Here is a 25,107-nt window from a genome sequence, read left to right on the forward strand (position 1 = left end):
TATCTAAACTACAGAGAGGTATTCTGTAAGGATTTGCTGAAATAATGCTTGTCACCCCTAAACTTAGCACCGTTACTGACACATAATAGATAAATGCTACCTGCCCTGGGAGCGATAATGATTATTCTAATAAAATCTTCAAATAATAATTATTAGGGATATCTACCAAGATGTTAACAAAACACTGACCTAGAGATAATAAATGGCTTTTTATTCCCCCCTCCCATCTCTGTGCTTAATCAGTATCTTCTACGTTTCTTTTTTCTGACCATACTTTTGCTTTTGTAATAAAAACATATTTGAAAAATAGAATATCTCAAGCCAATAGCCAACATTATCCTTAAGAGTAAAACATAACAGACATTCCCAATGAGGTAAGGAACGACTTAGATGCAGGACTCTGCTGCGTTTCAAGGCAAAAAGGCAGGAAAGAAACTAAACTATTGAGAAAGAGAAGACAAATATTAGGGTCATCTTCTTAGAATTTCCCTTGGAATCAACCAAAAAATGCTCCTGGTTCAGTAAAGGGGCTGAATACACAATGTACAAAATTGAAACTGCTTTCCCAGACACCAGTTGGTAGCTACTAAGAGTGGGCCCGTGGGTAGCAGGAGAGGCAGGTGGACAGGAGACCTCAAACCTGGACAACCTGGTGAGGTTGTACACACGGTGTAGACGGTGACCAGCCCCCGGGCCAGGGAAAGAGCCAGTCTCCAGAGCATACCCCACAGTGCACCCAAGCCCCGATCTTATTCTCATGAACAGTACAATTATACTGCACTGTTACTGAATTTGTATTAAAACAGTCGTGTATTCAACATAAATATTTAACATTTACTGCTATTTTTGTGACTTATGCCACAGCCGTTTACTCCTAAATACTGCAGTGAATATTTACTAAGATTAGAGATATTCTCTTACATAATCACAGTATAGTTACCCACCTCAATTTAACACTGTTACAGACTTTTCTCTCATCTAATATTCACATTCCAACATTCTCAGTAGAACCAGTAATGTCCTTTTATACTATTGTTTTCCCTCCAGCACAGGATCCAGTCTGGGGTCAGAGATTGCATTCGGCTGTCATGTCTCTTTAGCCTCGTTTAATCTGGAACATTTCTATGACTGTTCTTTATCTTTTATGACATTGACATTGGAAGAATACGAACAACCATTCCTCCCCCAACCCCCACCCACCCTTTTAAATAAAAATAGAGTTTTGCATTTGTCTGATGTTTCCTTGTGACTAGTTTCTAGTTATTCGTTCTTGGCCAAAATACTGCAGAGAGCGTATATTGAGTCCTTCTTAGAGTAATACATCTGGAGGCACATGACACCTGTCTATATCTCCCTGGTGATGTTAATTTTGATCACCTGATCAGGGTGTGGTCAAATTTCTCCACTGTATAATTACCGGGGTTTTTTTGTTTTTTGGTCTCGCTTGCAACTAATATGCAGTCTGTGGGGAGACAGTCTGACGTCATACAAATATCCTGCTCATTGCCAAAATATCCCCCTAGATTTAGCAACCCTTAATGACTCTTGAGTGATCCAGTCTTTACTAGGATGGTTGCAAAAGATGGCTTTCCAGTTCTAGCATTTCTTCCACTTCATTGGTTGACTCAGAATTTTACTGTAGCAAAGGTCCTCCATTCTTCCTATGTATTTGCTTATCTGTTATCAGTGTGGGCTCATAAATGTCTGTTTTTATGGGCTTATAATTCATTACTCTACTTGATTGTTTTGGTGCTCAAACACTCCCAGATTTGGCCACTGGGAGCCCCTCCAAGCCGGTACCCATGTCCTGTGACACGCCCTCGATGTGGTTTTTGAACATTCCCTTACTTTCTAGCCTCACAAGATGTCCCAGGCTCATCATGTACCTACCCTGCCCCAGCTCTGGGATTAGTCATTTCTCTGAGGAACTCTGGGGAATGGAATTACAGACCAAGAGCTGAGAGCTGCTAGAATACCCTTCCTTCTTGACCTTTTCAGCAGACAGAGCTAGGAAATAAATGTATTGTGTGTGTGTGTGTGTGTATACAAATATACATTCAAACACATATACATGTGCACGTATACATACACATTTTAGAAATCATGAGTTTGCATCTATATCTCCAAATCCATGGAATCTCAAGTTTAACAAGTGTTCTGAGTGACGCCTGCGATCAGAGGAGGGGGAGGTGGAGCTGCTCCCAGACCCCTGCCCCCAGTGGGAGGGGGTGCGGGCACAGCCTGTGTGGAGGAACGGACAAGCATGCCAACCTGGAGGGCAAATTCCCAGGGAGATTCCTTCCTGGACCGTCGTCTCCACTGGCAGCGCGTCTTGCTCTGCTCTCCACGGTACACCAAGCCTTAATGTACCAGTCTGCAGAAGTCTCTCTGTATGTAGGTCCTGAATGATGCTGAAGTAACTCGAACGATGCTTCTTCAATAAATGGGAGTGTGCTGCTAAGAAAAAGGAGGGATTTGAAAAGAAAAACTTGGGATTAAAGCATATCATTGCTAAGAGCGAAAAACAGAACACGTGTGCTTAGAAGTCAAAGTCGTGGTCCATGCTAGAACTTTGGCATGAAGAATTATCTAAGAATATTGCAAAAGACAAATAATTGGAAATCTGGAGAATTAAACAATCATACTAGCAGAAAAGCAGGCAAAGGATATGAAATGGCAAGTCACAAAGAAGGAATACAAATGGTCAGTAAATAGGGGAGAATATGCCCATTTGAACTAGTAATTCAAGAAAAGCAAATGAGTACAGCAATGAAAATATGTTTTTGGTCTAACAGTGTTTAGGTAATAGAAACAAAAAAGGACTCAACCTAAGTAGAGAAAAATATATAAAATATATTGAGAAAATGTAAGTGCTGCGATTCTGCCGCATCAGGCATCACATCAGATTGTCAAGGTGAATCTGTTTTCTGTTATTAGGCTGTAGGGTCCAAGTTTATTCAACTTTGTACACTTAGCACCTAACATGCTGTTTGGCACAAAGTAGGTTCATAAAAGGAAAGGTCATATTTCTTGACCACAGAGCAATAAAAGTAGGAATTAATCACAAAAGTTTATCTGCCGCTTAGAAATTCAAAATGCACGTGGAAGCGTGTGTGCAAATGTATGTGTGTGTGTGTGTGTAGGTGTGAGAGCCAGGGACACTAGGTGTGATGGGTGTGGCGTGGGTCCGTGTGGGTAGGTAGAGCCTACACGTTGGGATGGGATGTGTTTGAGCGTGGTTCTGTCCAGGTGGTCTGTATCTCAGTGTGGGTATGTGTTGGGCTGCACCCCACAGGCCTGCAAGCCTTGCAGTTGTCCAGCCTCAAGACCAAAGAAAGCCTGGAAACAGCCACAGAGACATCAGTGGTTTATTGGACAGGGGATCTTACACGTCCAAAACGAAGGGTCCTGGAGCAACACCCCACGGTGTACAGCAGATGGCAGGCACGACATGGCGGACATCTTGGCTACTCAGGGGAGAAGGAGGCTGCCATTTACAGGGGAACTGACGTCAGGTTGGCTCATCAGTCACCAGGGAAACCAGCGGCTGGGGCCCGTCCCTCACCGCCCCTCTGGTTAATGACCATCACCATCACGAGGGCAGATGTTTCCCTTTAAGAAACTAGCAGGTGGAGCCATTCTGGCCTAAGGACTAGAACAATTACTAGCTGGGGAAGGGGGTAAAGATGCTCAGGTGATAGCGTGTAGGAGAAGCAGGGCCTGGTCGAGCAGGGGAGGTACAGAGAGCAAGAGAGCCGCCATCTTGAGCGGCCTGACCACACGCTGCCCACCTACGCCCCCTGCACGACCCTTACCACCTGGGTCACCCCTCTTCCGCAATACCCCTGGGGTCAGGTATGTAGAGGGGCACTGCAACCAGATACCACACGTGCGATACAGACAGCAGCACCTAACGTGTATCAAGGGTAAGACAGGCACTTACCCGGTCAATTTTTCATGGGAGTCCAGAGCAGGACGACAACGGTATCTCGCTGGAGACCCAACAGTCAGACTCCTTTCGCAGTGAGGCAGCCGTTGTTGCCCAGTCCGTAACCAGGTTCCTTCCGCCCAGAGTAGGGAGGGACCTAAGATGTTTAACAGGCACGATACAGGGGAGATCGCGACCACTGAGCAAAATGCGAGCAGTGAGAGCATGCTGAGATAACAGCACCCCTCTGGTTATCGTCCTGGCCTGCAGTGCCACACCACGTAACAAGCACATAACAATCGGCCGCAGGGCTGATACAATGCTGCTTTCTCCAGCAGGCAAAATCTGTCCTATTGCCCACGGGGCAGGGAACCCAAATCACCAGGGACTTACCTGCCAGCCCCAGGGCCATCTTATAATGTGCTCCCCGGGGGTAGGTCGGATGGCAAGGGCACAAGTGAGTTATTGTCCTGGCCCATGGCAGTCGACGGCCCTTTGGTGGTCAAGAGCTGTACTCGGATGGGGACTAGTTGGCTCTGGGTAAACATAGCGTAGGCACTGGGCCGACGGCTGCTGGGATATGCTCAGTGATAGTTCCTGGGCTTGAGTTAGCCTCCTGAGCCACAGCTGAGAGCAGGTTCCCAACCCTATGGTTAACTGGTCCAGCAGCCTTTCAGCGAGGCCGGCGGCAGTGGGGCTGTAGGGCGGGTGAAAACGGCAGCGTGTGGCATTCTTAGCGGCCCATTCCTCAACTTCAGGGTGGGTCCCTTGGTCACTATTGATAGTCATAGGGGCCCCATATGTCACACATAGCTGTTCTAGACCCCCCAGTGGTGGGTTTTTTCGTTGCTCAACAACGTGGGTAGGCCTTTTGTAATGTCTTCCACCTGTTACAACACACCGTGGGCTGCATAGAGCTCTGCCCCCTCCCGCAGCCGGGACCGGAAGCCCCAGGGCACCCTAGTATTTTGCCATTGCCACAGGCCTCAACCAGTCCTTTCCGGGTAACTGGCCACAAGCCTGTCTCTGAGTTAATATCCCTAAAGCCTGTGTCTGTAGCTGTTTAGGGGTGGAGGTTGTGGGTATCTCGTCTTACCCAACCAGAGAACGCCTAAGTATTTGATAGCTATGCCAGGTCTGTACATTTTGTCTGTACTCACCAGCCATCCCCGTGCAGCCAGATGAGCCAGGAGCACGGGGCTGCTACTTTTAAACTGGAGAGTGAGGTTAACAGAACGTCATCAGTATAGTGGATGATAAAGACATCTCTCACAGTGGTCAGCTGTCGCAGGGCCCCAAGTGCTAGTGGACGGCCCCCGCACTCCGCCTCTCCCCGGTCACCCCACAGTTTTCGGTTCCCTGTACTTACCTTCCAACATCTCCGCGTCCACAGGAGTTTCCTCGGCTTCCTCGGCTTCCTGGCTGACAGCGGTTGGGCTGCACCCCGCAGGCCTGCAAGTCTTGTCGTTGTCCAGCCATGAGACCGAAGAAAGAGCCTGGAAACAGCCAGAGACATCGATGGTTAATCGGATAAAGTGTCTTACACGTTCGAACTGGAGGATCCTGGAGCAACATCCCACCGCGGGCAGGGCGTGGCAGCCATCTTGACTGCTTGAGGGAGAAGGAGGCTGCCGTTTATAGGGCAATTGACGTCAGGTTGGCTCATCAGTCACCAGGGAAACCAGCAGCTGGGGCCCATTCCTCACCGCATTTCAGGTTAACGACCATCTAGCCTAAGGACTAGAACAATCTCTAGCTGGGGGAGGGGGTGATGATGCTCGTGTGACAGGGTGTAGGAGAAGCAGGGCCTGGTTGAGCAGGGGATCTACAGAGCAAGAGAGCCGCCATCTTGAGTGTCCTGACCATATAGTGATGTGTCCCAGTTTAGTTTGTACAGAGCAGTGGTCAGGGTGCGTGACACGTGCCGAAGGCAGAAGCTCAGGCCCGTGGGGTCCCAGGAGGTAGGGCAGAGGCAGATGCATTGTGCGTGGCCAGGCTGTGGGCGTCAGCGGCTGAGTCCCTGGCTGGCCTGTCCATAGGTCCTGCTGCAGCTGTGGCCAAGGGCCGGGGGACACAGGGGTGGGGGTGGGGGAGCAGGGAGACACAGGATGGGGGCTGGGTGGGGCTGCGGGGGTGGGGCAGGAGGACAGCACAATGCCTCCAGACCATCTCTCTGCAAGCAGCACTCAAAGTCAGCCCCCAGCACTGGTCCCTGCCCCCCTACAATCTCCCTTCCAGGTCGTCCCCTCTTCCTTTCAAGCTATAGACAGGGAGTGAGTTCAAGGTCCTCCCACTCCCACTGGAGCTCTGGGGAAACAGTCCCGGCAGGAGGAGGGGGCAACGTGTTCACTGTAGGAAATGAGGAGCACAGTTGCATTCTGATAAATCAGTGCCGATTTCCGAGCAGCACGGCGTCTCACGGGCTCCGCGGGCCATGGAATTCAATAGGACATGCTTCAGCCTGTCAGCTAATGGGCTGCTGCTGGATACCACGTGAGCCAACCTTCCCGGGATGTTAAACGATGCTGAAAAGTGGCCCAGATTTATCTATCGGCGCAGTGTGTGTCCCTGCCTGTGGGTGTGTAGGGAAATGACAAGTTATGAAAACAGGTCTTTGTGAGCAAGGTGGGAGGGGACAGGGTTTTCAGGGCTGCCCCGTGCTGGGGTTGTCGCCAGCTAACCCAGGTGACACACCGCTCCACGACATAGAGCATCAGTTTCCCCACCTGTTAAATCCATTATCTGATTACTATTCCCTCTCTCACCTGTCCTTCATTTCCAGAACATTCCACCTACTATGTACTGAGCTGTGTGCTAGGTGCTGCCAGGGCTGCCAATGGGATGGACAAGGCCCTGCCCTCCTGGAGGGAGGGGAGAGGGCATTAAATAACTGCCATGAGAAGCGCCATCAATTCTCATGGCCCTTTATCACCGGGGCCGCCGCCAGCTTCCTGTTGCCGGGATCCCTGCACACGGTCCCACTCCGTGGTCCACCCTCCAGTCCTAAGCTCAGTTATCTGTCAAACCACAGCCCCGATCACAGTGTCCTCTGAACACTCTCCAGTGGCAAGGAGGACACCTTCAGGGTGGCCTGTGCTGCCTGCAGGGCTGGCCCTCTGCCAGCCTCCCCTGCCCCACGCTGTCCTCGTTCTCTGAGCCGGATCTGCATGCAGGGCCTCCCTCCGTGCTGCCTCCTCTCTGCTCTGAGTTAACCCCCGTCCATCTCACAGCATCAGGTGGGCAGAGCCATGTCTGGTTTTGCTCTCATCCTTGCCTCCCCAGGGTTGGCACGGTGCTGGCCCAGGGAAGGTGCTCAGTAGCTAATGACTGGGGGGAGGGGGAGGCAGGAAAGGGAGAGGGGTGAGCCAGCTGAGCAGGCCTTAGCCAGGTCAGAGGGTCCCTGGCAGGGCTGGCAGAGGTACAGACCCCCACAGGGCGCAGGGCACGGGAATCCAGAGGGGCCACAGGAGCCAGGCAGGGAAGTGCCGCTGTGAGGATCGTTATCTGACTCACGTGGTTAAAGGATGCAGGGGAAGGACGGATGGCAGAGGAGCCTGGAGGTGGGTGGAACAGTGGGAAGTCCTGCAGGCGCCCCCGGGGGAATGGCGTGGGGCTGGGGAGCTGTGGGTACCTTCCCCATTGGAGGAGGGACGGAGGGCTGGCCCAGATGGGGGCTGGCAGCGAGGGTTTGGGGTTTAGGAGGAAGGAGCTGCTTTAGAGCCTACATCCCACTGGCCCCTACAGACCAGGAAGGGTCCCTGGGCCCCCACTCTCCTGTGCGGGTCCCATGGCAGCGGTGTCTGTGCTCGCTGCGTCCTCTTGCAATGCCCGCCCCTGGGGAATTTAGGGGAGGGAGAATAACCTGCTCCCTGAAGGGCTTTCATTTATAATCTGGAAAGAGCCATAGACCTACTAAATAAAATGGCCTCGGTACACACTTGCAGGGTCTACTATAATTACCTGGGAAGAGCCAGTCTGCTGCTTTTTTTTTTTAATTTGCATTTTTCAAAGTGTTTAATGGATATTTATACCAAAAAACAGCCTAGCGGGTAAATGCACAACTTTACATTAGGTTGAGAAGGCTGAGGGGATACTGGGTCTTCACCCCTCTCTCCTCATGTCCACTGGGTTCAGCAGTCAGAAGGCCACCTTCACAGACTAGCAGATACAGAGACCAAACTAGTGGTTACCAATGGGTGGGTGATGGGGAGGGGAGGGGGCAGGGGCAATACAGGGGGAGGGGATTAAGAGGTACAAACTATTATGTATAAAATAACCTACAAGGATATATTGTACAACACAGGGAATATAGCCAATATCTTACAATAACTATAAAGGAGTATAACCTTTAAAAACTGCAAATCACTATATCGTACACCTGTAACTTATATACCAGTAATATTGTACATCAACTATACTGCCTCAGTTTAAAAAGTTTTTTTTAAAATAAAAGGGGCTTCCCTGGTGGTGCATTGGTTGAGAATCCACCTGCCGATGCAGGGGACACGGGTTCGTGCCCCGATCCGGGAAGATCTCACATGCCACAGAGCGGCTGGGCCCGTGAGCCATGGCCGCTGAGCCTGCACGTCCAGAGCCTGTGCTCCGCAACGGAAGAGGTCACGACAGTGAGAGGCCCGCGTACCACAAAAGTAAATAAATAAATAAATAAATAAATAAATAAAAGAAGGCTGCCTTCACTCATTCCTTCATTTATTCATTCCACACACATTTCCCAAGCACCTCCTCTGACCGGGGGTGGGACCCAGGAGTGAATGCACACAGCCCTCCCCTAGAGAGAGAATCACCTTGCAGTGGGTTAAAGGGACACACAAAGGCTGGGGCGGGGGGACCCAAGCCTGCCTGCGAAAGTGGGGTCAGCTTTGCAGAGAGGAAGCTTACCAGGCCACAGGGGAGGGAGTGCATCTGGGGCCGAAGGAAGAGCCTGGACGTAGCCCTGGAGGAATGGAAGAGATGGGGCTTTGAGGAATGGTCGAAAGTGTGCTGAGTCCTGAGCTAAGGTTCACTGGAGAAAGAGGCAGCCTCTCGGCGGACTGCCCCGCTGCCCAGCTCCAGGGGATGCCCCCAAGGTCCCTCCCTGGGTGTCACTGCTCCCTGCACAGTGCACAACCCGCACGGCTGCATGTGGTGGGCCTTTCGTTGGGGCTGGGAGAAAGCTGGGCCCCAAATGGGCAGGTCCCGCAAACCAAGTGGGGAGTCTGAGCTGGATCCAGGTGGCAGGAAGCCGTTTTGTGTCTTTCGGGAGGAGGGTGACACGATCAGAGTGGCATTTCGGAAAGAGCACTCTGGCAGCCTGTGGAGAATTTGTTGAGGTAGAGAGACAGTTGGCTGCCAAAAAATGGTCCGTATAGAACACGTATTTTGCAAAAAAGATATGACAAAAGTCTAATTCTTTTCATCTGCAAAGTGATGCTGAAAATCAACAAGAAAAAGACCAGTCGAAAAATGGGCAAAGAACACGAGCAGCCAGTTTGTAGGAAAGGAAATAGTCATGACTTTGAAACACAGAAGGAAGCTTCTCAACCTCATTTGTAAGAGAAACAAATTAAATCTGTAATGACATGCTGCCGTGTTTTTTTCACCCATCGACTGGCAAAGGTTAGCGTTTTGATAACAAGCCTTGCTGGGGAGGATGGGGGATCCGGCCCTCTCACACACTGTTGGTGGGACTGAAAATTGGTGTGGCCTCTTGGGAGGGCAATTTGGAAATACTGATTGCAATTTAAAATGCATATACCCTTTGACCTAGTAATTCGACCTGTAGGATGTACTCATACGTGTGCATAAAGATGCATGTACAAGAACAATCCCTGCAGCACTTTATGTAGTAACAGAAAACTGGAAACAAACTAAATGCATCAATTGGGGGCCATTTAAGTAAACGAAAATATCCTAAGTCATTATAGTGCATCGCATAATGCCATGACAATGGTGCCATTAAACATCTGAGGCCAGCTGACACGTACATATCACACAACAACCTCCCAGAAACAGCGTTAAGTGAAAAGTAGAGTGCCAGTTAGTGAATACACACATATGTAAGAATTCATGTATGTGTACAGACTGTCTTTGAAAGGAACACACAAAACCCAGAAACTGTAGCTGCCTCTGGGGACAGACTGGAGAATTGAAGCACAGGGGTGAAAGGGAGATTACTTGTCACTGTACATCTTTCTGTGCTGTTTTTATTTGTTTTAGTCATTATATATGTGCATTAATATCATATGGGCATTTATATATGTGTGTATCTCCACTGCATATTTTAAAAAAATTATTGCAGCCACTATAGAGAACATTATGGACGTTCCTCAAAAAATTAAAAATAGAGTTACCATATGATCCAACAATCCTAACTCTTGGGCATATATCGGGAGAAAACTCTAATTTGAAAAGTTGCATGCATCCCAATGTTCATAGCAGCGCTATTTCCAATAGCCAAGACATAGGAGCAACCTAAATGTCCATCGACAAATGAATGGATAAAGAAGACGTGGTACATATATACAATGATATATTACTCGGCCATAAAAAAGAATGGAATAATGCCATTTGCAGCAACATGGATGGACCTAGAGATTATCATACTAAGTGAAGTAAGTCAGACACAGAAAGACAAATATCACTTATATGTGGACTCTAAAAAAATGGTACAAATGAACTTATTTTCAAAACAGAAATAGACTCACAGACAGAAAACAAACTTATGGTTACCAAAGGGGAAAAGGTGGGGAGAAGGGATAAATTAGGAGTTTGGGATTAACAGATACACACAACAATCTATAAAATAAACAAGGACCTTACTGTAGAGCACAGGGAACTATATTCTATATCTTATAATAACCTGTAATGGAAAAGAATCTGAAAAAGAATAGATATATGTGTGTATGTGTGTGTGTGTGTGTGTGTGTGTCTGTGTATAACTGAATCACTTTGCTGTGCACCTGAAACTAACACAACATTAAAAAAAAGAGAAAGAAACAAATTACGGCAACCACAAGAAGCCCAGGTGGCTGAGTGTCATTCCCATGCAGTAGAGCCTCATTTTACCATGTCCTCGGGGAATGAATTTCCATGAACGTGAATTTTCCAGGTACATTATAAGAACCAAAACTCTTTAAAAGCTTTTTTACAATAAAGGAAACCCCTGTAAAACGTATGACATCCTTCCATATTTTATCAAGTAAGGAGTGTGGAACGTGCACGAACGTTTCCTGACTAGGAAGCGCTTTGCCCCTGCACTCTGGGCCCCTGTCGGCCGTAAGGGGGCTCCCGTCCCTCCCCAGCCTGTCAGGTGCCACTTGACACAAAGCGTGTGAGCACAGAGAAAGGGCTGAAACAAGAGTGTCATTTCTGGACCGGGAGCCTGGGTCGGGGCAGACGTCTGGATGTCGTGACGCTGGTGGCTCCCACAGGGGTGGCTGGAGTCCTGGGGCGTTTTGACCTTGCAATAACGGGGGCAGCTGCTTCCCTCTCCCTGCTGTCCACCTCAGAGTCTCTCCGGTGGCCTGTGGGCTGGCGGAGGGCAGGCTACTGCGGCCTTAGGCAAGGTGAGAAGCTTCTCCAGACCTAAGTTTTCCCAGCTGTGAAAGGGGAGTGATATCACCCAATGGCCAGGGTGACTCTGGGGCCTGGGACAAAGCTGGCCCTCCACACATGGACACCGTTTTCACCACTGGCCACCCTTGCCCTCACTGCCTGGCACACTCCTGTCCCAGTTATGGGAACCCGGCCTCCTAGGCTCCCCCGCCACCGCCATCACTTTGCTGCCCAGCCGAGCAATTCCCAAGGCCTCCTGTTCTGTAAACCTGGCTGGGTTGGGTCGGGGTGCCTTCCAGGAAGCAGAGACCGGCGAGGCCTTTTTTATTACACGCCAGGGCTTTTCAGAGAAGTGTTTGCTGATGTGGTGCTACTCAAGGTCTCCCCAGAGCCTCCCACTTCCACATGTTCTCAGCCGCCTCTGTTGGCGGGACTCACCCGCCCTCCCAAGGGGGGCCCATCGTGGCAGCACGGAGAACCGTCTGGAGTGAGATCCCGTCTCCACGAGGCCGGGATCCCAAATTGGCTTTGGCATTTCCAAGCCAAGTCACTTCATCTCAGTTCTGAACCTCAGTTTCCTCATCTGTAAAATGGGGAGATAGTAAGAGTATCCATTTCCCGAGCATGCTTCTCAGACTAAATGAACTAACACACGTAATGTGCCTGGCATGGTCTGGCCGTTGTATGTGCTCAGGGAATGTGAATGAGGAATGTGGTTACATTCCCCCACCAGATCACCCTGTGTTGTGACACGGCTTCCACCAGCTACCAGAGGAGCCCTGATGCCATTCGATTCTCCGCACTGAGGCTGCTTTGTGCAGGGCCGACCTCCTCAGCAGACCTATAGCTAGAGCTGGCGTGGCCAGACCACCTGTCTCTAGGCCTGAAGACGCCAGCGCCTTGGGCTGTGTGCTCTGCTCCAGCCTGGGAAGGGCACACACTCTGTCTGGGCTCATCATCTATTCTCCAGTCCTGGCCCCGATCCTCCTCAAGGGGAAACTTCAGTGACCTGCTTTGGACTGGGCTTTCCAGGGACTGGGAAGGCTCCCCAAGGAGCTTGGAGCTGAGCTGCAGCCAAGCCACAGAGCCTGGGACTGGAATTCTTAGTGGGAAGATGCAAGATATTCCCAGAATCCCCTGACTCTGGAGTCTTAGGAAACCCATGTGCCCCCCATCACATTGTGCTTCTCAAGTGGAGAGTATGTGGTGGGGGTGAGGTGCTCTGTGCAGCTGTAAGACAAACACAGTCACTTTCTTGGAGCAGCAATTTTATTTGAAGATTGAAGCATTTTTACAGTAAAACAAATATGAATTGAGGCAAAAAGGTAACATGTGTCCACCAAGTCCCATTTCATTTTTTCGACTTGGATGTACAGGAAGAACACATTTCCCAGTATCCCCTGCACTCAGGTTGGGGCCAGGTGACCAGATTCTGGCCAAGGGCTTGTGGGTGGAGGTGAAGTCACCTCTCCCTGAACAACCCACTCCTGCAGTCCTCCCGTCTTCTCTTCCTTTTGGAGGCAACTGGGAAGCCGTCCTTGAGGAGAAAGAGCCCAGGCAGGAAGCAGCCGGGACCCTGCATGGAGGAGTGTCATCCTGGAGAGCCCCCTGACCCTGTCAGATTTGCGCAGGCAAGAAGTAAACCACAGGGGTGTTCAGCCGCTGTGATTTGGGGGATTAGCTCAGCATCCTGACTAAAATATGGATATAATATGGAGCCCAAAGCAATATTTACAGGACTTTTAAAGCTAAGACATGAGCCTTCAAGTAAGTGGCTGCTTGCAGCTGGCATCTGGGCCATGCCACAGACTTCTGACCTGCCAGTGTGGGCTGTATTTTTCTCCAGCACCGTCAGTGATAGACCCAGTGACCCACTGATACCACGGCCACTGGCCCTGGAAATGGCTCGAAGCACAGCTATGTAAGCGCCTGGGGAGGAGCTATTGAGGTTGAGTGTCTGAGCAGATCACACGGCTCCTGCCTGATGACTGGGGCCAAGTGAGAAATGAGCCCAGCACCGGCCTCCGAGGTCCCCACAACCATTCGATGGGGGGTGAGAGAGGACGGTCCAGCTCCTGCCTCGGGCCCTGGGGTGGACCCGCCCTGACTGGTCACCGTTGCCAGCACGATGCATGTCTTCCAGGCGCCGTGGCTGGGCTCAGGCGGTGGGGGAGGAGGCTGCTGTGGTCATGGCTTCAAACAAGTTACTTCTCCCAGGCGCCCAGTTTTGCCACAGGTAGAAAGTTGGAAGTGACGATGACGATGACGGCATTTGAAGCTATTTCCTTACATGCAACCGCAATATATAGAACAGAACAACAACCAAAAAAACAGAAAAGAAAGAGAGACACAAACAAAAACGGAACAGCCGAGCTGCTCTTGGGCACCGGGGAATCTAGTTTAAAACCCTGAACTAGAGGCTGGCCCTGGCTTCTGCTCTTCCGATTCCTTCGCTGAGGAGGCCTGGGCTCACATCCCTAACTCGCTGGGCATTTGGGCAGGGCCCTTCCCCTCTCTGGGCTTCCAGTGTCCCATGTGTGAAACTGACAGGTTGGAAATGCTATGGCCGTGGATAGAATGTTATAACCAAGCGCATTCCTTAGAGATCAAGCTGGAGCTGCTTGGGTTAAAAACAGAGGGCGGCCTGAGGCCTGAGGGGCACCACCAGATGCCCAGGGCTTCTGTGGGAGGCAGCTGCATGGAAAGACCCCTGGAAGGCATGCCTGGCCTGGTTGCCATGGGCCAAGGCAGTGCTAAACTCCCAGGCTGCTGGGGCAGCCTCCCCACCTGGTGGGGGGACCGTGGGTGACAAACCTGGGTTTCTTCATCAGGGAGCAGGGTGGCAGCTCTAACTGCACGGCCGAGCCATGACCTGCGGGCACAGGAGTCTAAGACCAAGGGGCTGGCACAGTCGGAACACGAGGAATGTGTAGGATCTGAATGTTTCACAAAATGGAGAACCCGAGGGGTCCAAAGAACAAAGGAGCTCCCGGGGGTGACAGCCTGCCTGAGTGGCCCCCCACTGTGGAGGGGCTGTGGGAAATGACGCCTCTCTGATGCCACTGGGTGGTGGTTTCCAAGGGGCAGGGATCCCATTTATTTATAACTCAAGGCCATCTGCCTTTCTCTTTCCACCGGGTGGTCCACAGGCTGAGAAATGTTCAGAGCAGACATAAGCTACCCCCAAAGGGTCAAGGGCAGGGCTGGCGCCAGGACAGGGCCACCAGGTGTGTCAGCAGCACCAGGTGGCCTCTTTGGAGCAGCTTGAACCACTAAGTTCTCCAGGGAGCTGCCCTGCCCTGAGCCTCCCCATGGGGGCCGAGCTTGAGACACACCCCTACCCAGCCTGGCGCTGTGGGCGATGGCTGCCGCCCACACAAAGCTGGAAGGAGCCACCTCCTCCCCCAGGGCAGGCGCGCTGCCAGAGTCTCCACGAGGTGGCCCGGCTCTAGGGACACGTCACTCCCTCCCTCACGGAGACTGTCCCCGGTGGACCAAGGGTTGGGGGCTTTTCCAAACTCCTTCCTCCATCTCCGCCAGGATCTCACAGGTTCCCTGAGGCAATATTTAGCTCCCCAGCCAAACATTAACCATTAGAGGAGAAAAAAATTGGAAGGATCCCCTTTCTCCCCAGCTGACCCCAAATGAACAAGCCCTGTCCACCCTGCTGGATTTGCTGTCACTAATTATCACGCAGAAGAAATCTCGTTGGTACTTTGCAGTACTTTGCAGCTGTTTCTACGTGGGGCCTGCGTGCAGAGACACTCAGCTTTGTTTTATTATTGCATTTTACGAAGTTACCAAGACAACTGAGGCCAAGTAACAGAGCCTCGACTTTATGCGCCGTGAAAATTTAATAAAGAATTTTTAAAGGCGTTTAAGAAGCAGAAGCTGCAGTCCAGCAGCAGCAGGGAGGTGGGACAAGCACGTGGGGCCGTCCACCAGACCTGGAGGAGCCTGGCCTGTCAGGGCCATCCACATGGGCGGGAGTGATCTCTGGCATCTGTCTAGTTCAAGCATATCGAGACTGGTCCTTTCCTCAAAGGACATTTATTAAGACACTTCCTGGTGCCAGCCTCTTTCCATGGGTTACGCCCCCATCTCCACTGTGCGGCAGAGGAAGAGGGCAGGAGGTGGAATCACGGGTCCATGGCCATGGTCACACAGCTAGAGAGCGACAGGCCCAGCCAAAGACACTCACTCTTCCCACAGCACTCAGGGCCTCTGCTGGGATTCTCGTTTCCCCCGTTCTGATGCAAGAAGTTCTGAAGGGAAATGCTCCTGATGACTCTTTTCATCCCCCAGCTCCTTTCCTTGCTTCTGCAGCCTGGGAGGGGGCTGGAGGGACATGGTGAGGGGCGGGCAATGTCCCTGTGGCCCAAAACTACCGCCCTGGTTGGAATCTTAGCAAATGCCTTCGTGTCGGAGGAAATGTTCCACTGTGAGCCTCCTGGTGAGCGTGTTATGTTACCCCAGGGTTGCGAAGACCCTCTTTCCTCTGCTCTCTAAATAAGGCTCAGAAGCAATTTTGCCATTTTATACCAAAGCTCAGTGTGTGTGTGTGTGTGTGTGTGTGTGTGTGTGTGTGTGTGTGTGTGTGTGTGTGTGTGTGCGCGCACATGCATGTATAAGCAGTATACTGTGTGGTTTTCCTAGTTATAGAAAAATCAAGACTTCTGGTTACTAGAGATGGAGGTAATTGAATATGTTGCCTGTTCTGCAAAGCTCCTTTGCCCCTGGAACAGAAAAAAAAAATTCGAACATATTTCATGAGGGAGAAATTCATATACCGTATGGAAAAATTTCTCCCATATCTGTCAAACTCAGTAGGAGATTGGCCAAAAATACCAATCAGGGTGAGTTTGCCTCGCTTGGAGAGAAGGACAGCTCTCAGCCACTGAGTGAGATCTCATCGTTTCTGAGTTTTGAGGGAAGGGGCTCAAATGCCAGCCAGTCAAGCCAGTTCTCAATGCTGGAGCTGAAGAGTTTAGGGCATTAATCAAGAAATGAAAAAAAATTAAGCTATTTTGGAGTAATATTCTGCCAATCACAAGGCAAATTCCAGGTGTCAGAGGAGTAGCGGAAACCATTTTTCACCCCGTGAATGTCTTCAACTATGTGAGGATGAAGCCGGGTGGAGAGGGAGGGGAGCTGACTGTTCTGGCTTCATTTGTCCTGATGGATTAGAACATTCCAGGAGGAACCTTTTCCCTTCATCCCTTTACACTCTGCAGGAAACCAGAAGCCAGTCTGAAGATAACTCGGCATTCCAGCAGCATTTGGGTTTACAAAATGCTTTCACGTGTATTATGCTTTCCATCTCTTGTCTTCCATTCCCAGAGACAAAGTGAGAGAGCAGCTGTCACCCCCGGTGCATCTCAGGAACCCGGAGCCCATAGAGCTCAGTGCGAAAGAGCAGGTGGGACTGCCCCAAGCTAAGCCCCAGAACCCCAGGACCACCTGAGCCATCACCCAGCCTCTCTCAGACGTGGGTTTCTGCGTCTGTGAAATGGGGCCAAAACCCTCTCCCTGCTGGGCTGCAGGAGCATCGAGGCGCCGTTATGAGAGCAGTTATCGGGCCGAGAAAGGAGCAAGGCGTTGGGGGTTGGGCTCTGCCTTTCACCAGCTGGGAGGCCTTGGGCAAGTCACCTGACCTCCTGGGCATCAGTGCCCCCAGCTATGAAAAGAGGGTGATGAGAAACCTCATCCTTTGTGGGGTCGTTGGGAGGATGGAGGTAAAAGTACTTTGCAAACTGTGAAGCCTCAAACGGATGGTACACTCACGTGGGAAGGGGAGTTGATTCTAGAAAGGCACGGAACACCATTCCAATGTCTAGGCTCGCCCCCAACCTGGTCCTACTCACCCTGACTAACTACATTCACATCAGGATTATCTGCTCTGAACTAACCAACCCCCCACAGATGCTGCGGGGCTGGAGAGACAGGCTGGATGCCCGATGGAGGAGCCGTGGTGGGCATGATCTCCCAGACGGGGTTGCCCATGGGGGACGCAGCCCAGACCAGAGCCCGGGCACGAAGGAACACGGAGAGCCTGCCCAGGGTCAGAGGAGCCACTGTCTGCTGGGGTCCCGGGACACGGACATGTTCGCAAATCAAACCGCCAGGGCATCCGCAGGGGGTGGGGAGAACCAGTGTTGTAGCTCAGGCTCCTCGCCCGGGCCCTCTGAACAGTCGCAGCCAGCACCTGTAGGGCCCCGGCTCGGTGCCCGCGGGGCCCGCGGGAATCCAGCACCTGCCTGACCGTGAAAGAACTCACTGCTTGGTGGGAACGAACGCCGTGACACCACAGCACAAGTGTGATAACACAGGACTTTCCAGGTTCTCACAAGTAGCAGGAGGGGGAGGGTCACTGTTGGGGGGATGGCAGTGGGGACACTTGAGCTGGGCCTTGAAAGATAAGTAAGTTTCCACTGGACAGAGGGAGGGTCCAGCAGAGGGGACAGCAAAGGCGGGAGAGCACCGAGCAGATCCGGGCCCCGTGGCCCTCCCAAGGGGGTGGGAAGTGGCACATTCTCTCCCGAGTGGTAGCAACAGACACAAAGGGCATCTTGGGAGCACAGAGGCTGCTCCTGAGGGCTGGGGGCTGAGAGCGGATTTAGGGTGGAAAGGCAGGAGGGGACTGGATCACGAGGGGACTTGAATGCCGGGTCAGGGAGCTTGGGCTTTATCTGGGAAGGGAGAGGGGTGACTGGATTGGGGGATTGTGCTGTCACCTCTGTGGTTCTCTGAGCCCTCCCTGGGCTGATAGGGACAGAAGATGGTTGGGGGGGTTAGGAGGCAGAAGACTGATGCAGTGCAGCCACGAGATGATGGGGTCTGAGCTGGGAGAGTGGGTGGAGGACAAACAAGAGGGACCCAGGAGTTTGGGGATGGAGGCTCCTGTCTCCAGGGGGCCCTGCCTCCGCACATGGGGAGGGGCCTGTTGGGACCAGCACTGCCAACAGACGCACGGAATCCAAATCGCCTCTACAAGCCCCGTTCTGACCAGGCTGTGGGGACAGAGCTCCTGACCGTAACAGCAGAGAAGCCAAGCACATCCCCTGGGAGGCAGGAAGGAGGCGAGCAGGCGAGGCCAGCGCTGAAGGAGGGAAGGATGCTTTCCGGGTACACCGGAAGGGGCACGGCAGGCACGGCAGGAAAGGATGGAGTCGGGCAGTGGCCCAGGGATGCGTGCAGCCCAAGCTGGAACGGACCGAGCCTGATCTCATCCGTTCACTGAAGCCACTCCGGGTGCCGGCCCTGCAGGGACTCGGCCAGTGAACAGTGACAGCGTCGGTGTGGCTGGACTGTGTGTGGGAACACGAGCAGGAGGGGGAGGAAGGGCAGGAGAGGATGGGGGAGAAGAGGCCGGGATGGAGCCCGAGGGCCCTTCTCAGGGCTGGGCCGATCCCATGGGCAGAGCTCAGGGACCCAGATCCCCACGGAGCACCTCTCTTCCCGGAGGAAGGAAACACCTGCTTTTGCAATCACTTCAATTACACCCTACAAAACGAGCAGCCAGTTACCAAAGGGGATAAACACAGTGGGACTTCCTATTAGGCATGAGGCGGTGGGGGAAGTCTCCTATCACCCACTCTAATAATGGAGCAGCCTCTTGATTCTTCCTGTTCAACGGCATTGAGAAAATAGGGCCCGCTCTGTCACTGCCTGGCCTCCTGTAAAATGGCAGCCTCGTTTCCCCAGTGCTCACCGAGGGCCGTGGGGCTCCTCAGGCCCTGTCTGCCCTGGAGGGACTCCTTCTAGACAGTGACCCTGGGGGGCCACCCAGCAACCTGCCTCCAGAGGACACACAAGGGGTGGGGAGAGAACGGTCCTCATCCTGGGAGCTGATGTTCACATATCACCCCCAACAATGTGGCTGGAATTCAGCCTATCGATACATTTATTTTTTTTCTAAAAAATTCAGTGTGCTTGGCCGGTTTGGAACCTGATGATTGCACCCCGTTTTGGCAAGTGAATGCTTTCTGGAAATCAACTTCAAGAAATGGTGTAGGGCTTCCCTGGTGGCGCAGTGGTTGGGAGTCCGCCTACAGATGCAGGGGACGTGGGTTCGTGCCCCGGTCCGGGAGGATCCCGCATGCCGCGGAGCGGCTGGGCCCGTGAGCCGTGGCCGCTGAGCCTGCGCGTCCGGAGCCTGTGCTCTGCAACGGGAGAGGCCACAACAGTGAGAGGCCCGCATACCGCAAAAAAAAAAAAGAAAAAATGGTGTAAAGTTAGAACTTTGTCTAAAAGACGCTTTGCTGCTCCCAGCTGCTAACAAGTGTGCAGGGTTACGTTTCCTTGGGTTGTTTGCTGTGCCATCCATTTGCAGCGGCTACAGGGCCCGGGAGAGCGCACGGGCTCTTCAGACTCATCTTCTCTCAGTGGACCATTTAGGAACACTGATCGCCCCAGCCCAGGACACCAGATGCTGTGACAGTGTGCAGAGCCCTGGGGGACCCCGGGCAACCCCAGAGCAGGGAGGACCCACCAGGGGTCTGTGTTTGGAGCTGGATTCACACTCACCTGGGGACACAGAGGGGATGGGGCTCTGGAGTCAACCGACAGACCTGGACCAAGGCCTGACTTACCACGTGACCTCCCAGGCCTTGTCTTCCCTCTGAAAATGGGAATAGTGTTACGAAACTGCCCCAGATGACTGGAAAATGCAGCTGATGGCGCCTCTAAAATGTCCCCACGTGGGAGGCGCTTGCTGCCCATTGGGTTCCTCCTGCTCCTTCCACCTTTGGAAGGGAGGCCACCTGGCTTGCTTTTTGCTGGGAAAACAGAGATGCTTATTTTCTTTAGAGAAAGAGTCTCCTGTCACCTAACAGCCCAGCATGGGCTCTGCAGGACTCTGGGAACGCTGGGGCCCTCTGGGCTGGGGAACGGCTGTGGCCTTGGGTCTGCCCTGGGCCCCCAGGCAGCGGGATGGGGGCATTGCATGGGAGCCACCCTGCCGGGGGGAAGTAAGTAAGGCAGGCTTTACTGCTTGAGAGAATGGGCTTCTGGCCGGGAGGAAGGTCAGGCAAGGGTTAACAGAGCCCCACTCCCCCAAAATAACTTGCCAACAGTTGGAGGGATCTTGGGTGAACAACTTTCCGTTTGGGTTAAAAAATATTCCTAGGAGGGTGATTCCAAGCCATTCATTTCCACAGATACATTTTGAGTACCTGCAATGCACCAGGCTCTAGGCTGGACCTTGAGGCAGCGGCTCCCACCGGCTGGGGTGCAGGCCACTGGGATCAGAGGCAGGGAAGGATGTGAGGAGGAAGAAGAAAAGAAAAGCAGGAGAAGGAAGATGTCCGTGTTGGTCTAGGACACACCTCTGCCACCAGTGACTTTCTCCCTGGCCCTACATTTGTGAGCATTTTCTGAGTCCTACTGTGTGCCAGGCACCGTGCTAATGAATGCCTTCAAAGACCCTTCATCCTCCTCACTCAGAGCCTGATGCTCAGCGAAGTCCAGGGCCCCCAGGGTCCTATAACGAGGACCCTCCGGAAAGGGCCACATTAACCCCAAATCCAACAACACTCTGGAGAGCTTGGCTTGTCTGCCTGTGGTCGGCAGGCCCTGGACCCTGACTTGCCTGGGGCCATTTTCCAAAATGCTACCTTTGGCTGCCTCTGAAGCCTCCCCTCTGAGCGGGGGCCGCCTGGGGACACGGATGGAGACAGGGAAAGGGTCTCGCGGATGGGAGGCCACGGCTCCCCTTTGCCCGGCTTCTGACATCAAGCTTCCACACGCTCTGATCCTTGCGCAGGTCTTACTTTCCTTCCCTCTGAAGCCCCCTCCTCCCCTCCAGGGCACCCTGCACACTTTGGGCACACTTGGCGATCACTCCCCCCCCCCCATGGAGGGCTTCAATCAGAGGCCACGTGACTGGGGGACTCCTGCTTTGGGGTCAAGGTCAAACAAAATGATCTCAGAGGCTCCTGCCAGCTCTGAGACTTCAGGAGCCTTCCTCAGTTACCTCTTAGTCAATCATATCTTAATGAATAACACATGGCACACTGCAGCAACAGGCAAGCTCATGGGCACACTTGGCGATCACTCCCCCCTCCATGGAGGGCTTCAATCAGAGGCCACGTGACTGCGGGACTCCTGCTTTGGGGTCAAGGTCAAACAAAATGATCTCAGAGGCTCCTGCCAGCTCTGAGACTTCAGGAGCCTTCCTCAGTTACCTCTTAGTCAATCATATCTTAATGAATAACACATGGCACACTGCAGCAACAGGCAAGCTCATGAAATCAACGAGGTCGGTCTGTTAACCACGCCCACGTAGCACATGATTGCGGTGGGTGAGTCCCGCAGGCCTGCTGGGTATTTCCACTTCATTTTCACAGAACGGGTGGTAGGAAGTACACAGAAAATCCCTGGGCTCTAACCCTATTCTCTTCGGGGCCTCAGCAGACCCCAGTCTCGGCTGCCTCAAGTTCTTTCTTCTCCGCAGCTCTCCGTCTTGGGGTCGTTGGTGCCCCCTTCCCCAAACACAGCAGTTTTATCCCCGGCTGTAGCTTCCCATGAGCCCAGAATAGAAGAGGCCATCTGTCACGTTTTGGATATCATACGTCCGCTGATGGCTCGCAAGCAGGTGGGCCACCAAGAGGTGCTGGGACGAGGGCAGTTGAGAATCAGGCAGCCTCTGGAAGTGCAGCTTAGCAGAACATGGAGACGATTAGGGGGAATCTCAGGTGGGAATTCTCAGCATCCTGCCATCTCTCCCCCGGCAGGAAGCCTGGGGGTCTCTTGGGCTCGGAAGGGCTCAATCTTCTTCTGCGAGGGCAGAGCGGCCCTCAGGACAGAGCGTGTCTGGAATGGGAGAGCTTGAGGGCACTGTTTGTGCAGGGCGGTGGATGGCCCTCGGCCAGCTGGGCCGTGGGGGTGGCCTCCTGCGGGGTGCCACTGTGAGGGGGCCGGCCCCCCGATGGGGCGCTCCGGCCACACACCAGGCGCTTCTCGTCCAGCAGGGACAGGTGGTATTCACACAGGTCAATCAGCGAGGCTACCTGCTCGTGGAGTGGCAGCATCTTGAACTTCCTCTGGGCCAGGTAAAAGAAAGCCTCCACGAAGGCCTGCAGGCCCATCCCTGTGGGTGAGAGACTGGGGTTAGTGGTGTGTGTGTGTGTGTGTGTGTGTGTGTGTCTCCCCACTGCTGTTTCATTCTGGAAACGAAACGGGGCTGACTCAGAGTGCCTGCCATGCGAAAGTCTGGCTGGGTGTTTGCAACCACTTGCAGATTCAACCCTTAAGCAATCCTGTGAAGAAGGTTCAATGAACCCTGTTTTACAGATGGGGAAATGGAGTCTCAGAGAAGTGGAGAGACCTGGGCAAAGCCCAGTGGGTAGATAGCGGTGGGGCTGGAATTTAAACCTAGCCCCAAGCCTTATCCCTCTGCACCACCATCAGATGTTCCCATTAAAACCCATCGCACTACTTTTATGAAGATGAGCTCAATCTGCTGGCAATGTTCTATATCCTCACAGGGGTGTCAGTTACATGAGTGTGTGCATTGGTCAAAATCCGCAAATTATATTTACCTTAGGATTGGTGCATTTTGCTACATGTAAATTTTACCTCAAAAAGTACAATATACCTGACCCCTTCTCTACCCAAAACTATATTCTGAAAGGTATTAATAAGAGTTCCCATTATGCCCCTGGAATGTTCTTCTCCTACTTTGCCTCATAAACTCCTACTCATCCTTGGGATCTCAGCTGAAAATCACTTACTCAACTAAACTTCCCCTGAGCCCCAGATTATATCCAGCTCCTGGTACAGGCTTCTGGCACTTTTCTTTGTCGCCCCTTTGGTGGCTAGTTCAGGGTTTATTTGTGTGGTTCTTCAGCAATCTCTATCTTCCCTCTGGACTGCGGGCTCCAGCTCACCTCAGTCCCCCTGGTGCCGGGTCCCCAGCAGGCGCTCAGTATAGAGGGACAGACCACACGAGTGAATGAATGAATGAATGAGTCAGTGCCAGGTGCTTCACAGACATGCCTTTTCGAGGTCATTATTATGATGCCTCATTTTACGGAAGAGGAAACTAACAATCAGAGATGTCAAGTAACTTCCCTAAGGTCACAGAGCCAGAGAATTGTGGCCTGGAAATTCACACGCTGACTCCCAATTCTTTTAACTATGTTGTGCTGCATGAAAGGTTCTGAGACTTCCCAATGTCGTAGTTAAAATGAACCCCGTGATCCACGTTCATGGGATTCCATGGGCTTCTTGGGGAAGGTGGCTCTAAGGCATACCAAATGCCACACAGTATTCTGGATGAGGCCAGTCCCCACTCCACTAATCCACACCTTCCCAGTGGCCTTGTTTCCCGGCTCAGACGTGCTAGTTGCCTGCTCTGTCACTTCAGGCAGAAGCCTGGCCTGGAGTTTGTAAACACAGGATATGGACCTTGGGATCCGAGAGATCTTTTTGGGTCGGAAACTTGAGCTGAGCAAAGTTGTTTTTTCTTAATCTTCTTCTAAGTCCATCAAAGCTTTTTTGCGTGGCTTCTCTTGACTCCAGACGTCCTGCACTTCCCCTGCTTGGTCTTGACAGGCGTTGATAAAGAGAACAGTAACCCTCTTAATGTAAACAGAGGCCTGGTGCGGACAGAGACACAGGGGAATGGAGGCCTCGGTCTACAATCAGGAGACAGACGTTTCCTAATCACCGACTCTGGGCCACGGCTCTCCTAGGCTGTGCGTGCGTGTCTGTGTGTGCGCGTTACAGTCGGTGGGAGGATCTGGTACACACAGGGTGAAGAGGCCAGGATCTAAAGCCCGAGAAACCCAGTGCAGTCCCAGCCCCCAGCTTCCCAACCGTGTGATCTCAAGAGCACCACTCCTCCGAGTGTGGTTGACCGACGGGTGCCGAGTCCAGGAACTGCGTGTCCCTGGTCTCTGACAAGCTAAGGAGCTCCGGCCAGAATGTAAATCACCCTCCTCATCAATCACATTGCTTAGTTCAGTTGGCAGTACTTTGTAGTAAGTCTTTCTCTTTATAAAGGGAGCCACATGCATTTACATTCTGGCTCGAGTCTCTTATCCAGCTGTAAGGAACAGTTCGCGACCGCAAGTGTCAGTAGCTCCGGGGTCTATACCCCCTTCCCCAAGCTTTAATGTCACCACGATCTTGTCAAAATGCAGACTCTGGGGTGGGGCCCGAGACCCTGCATTTCTGACAAGCTTCCCAGTGGTACCCAGGCTGCTGGTCTACACTCTGAATAGTGAGAATTGAGCACCTTTTCTCAACAAACACTCGTTTCCTTCCCTTAATTGGAGGCAGGCTGTGATTAGAGCTATAACACACTGAAAAAATACAATGAAGACCTTTTCTGGAGGAAAAAACATGGCTAAATCACCTGGAAGAAGACATGCTAAAATGAGAAATGGGATTTAACGTGTTATACTTGGTTTTCCTTTTGTTTGTCTGCATTTTCTGATTTTCTCTAGTAAACGTGTGCAATTTAAAAATATGCAGTGGGGGGGCTTCCCTGGTGGCGCAGTGGTTGGGAGTCCGCCTGCCGATGCAGGGCACGCGGGTTCGTGCCCCGGCCCGGGAGGATCCCACGTGCCGCGGAGCGGCTGGGCCCGTGAGCCGTGGCCGCTGAGCCTGCGCGTCCGGAG

The 25,107-nt window shown here is 52.4% G+C and overlaps 1 protein-coding gene across 15 annotated transcripts in view; it reads right to left on the reverse strand.

The window, feature by feature from the left end:
• TTLL11 (tubulin tyrosine ligase like 11) overlaps positions 1-25,107 on the reverse strand; it is a 197,239-nt gene that overhangs the window by 926 nt on the left and 171,206 nt on the right. For 2 of the 15 annotated variants that reach the window (XM_028493555.2, XM_055086986.1), the window contains exons 9-10: positions 5,298-5,424; positions 2,097-2,457 (exon numbers count right to left, since the gene is read on the reverse strand). In XM_028493555.2, the coding sequence (XP_028349356.1) occupies positions 2,175-2,457; positions 5,298-5,424 (410 nt within the window). In that variant the 3' untranslated portion in view covers positions 2,097-2,174. Of the gene's footprint in view, positions 1-2,096; positions 3,488-3,943; positions 4,086-5,297; positions 5,425-8,827; positions 8,883-21,533; positions 22,572-25,107 lie in introns of those variants that run through there. The other 13 variants (XM_028493557.2, XM_028493565.2, XM_055086990.1 and 10 more) reach the window with 12 other exon arrangements.

The sequence above is a fragment of the Physeter macrocephalus genome, chromosome 9 (genome assembly GCF_002837175.3).
Source record: "Physeter macrocephalus isolate SW-GA chromosome 9, ASM283717v5, whole genome shotgun sequence".
Classification (NCBI taxonomy): Eukaryota; Metazoa; Chordata; class Mammalia; order Artiodactyla; family Physeteridae; genus Physeter; species Physeter macrocephalus.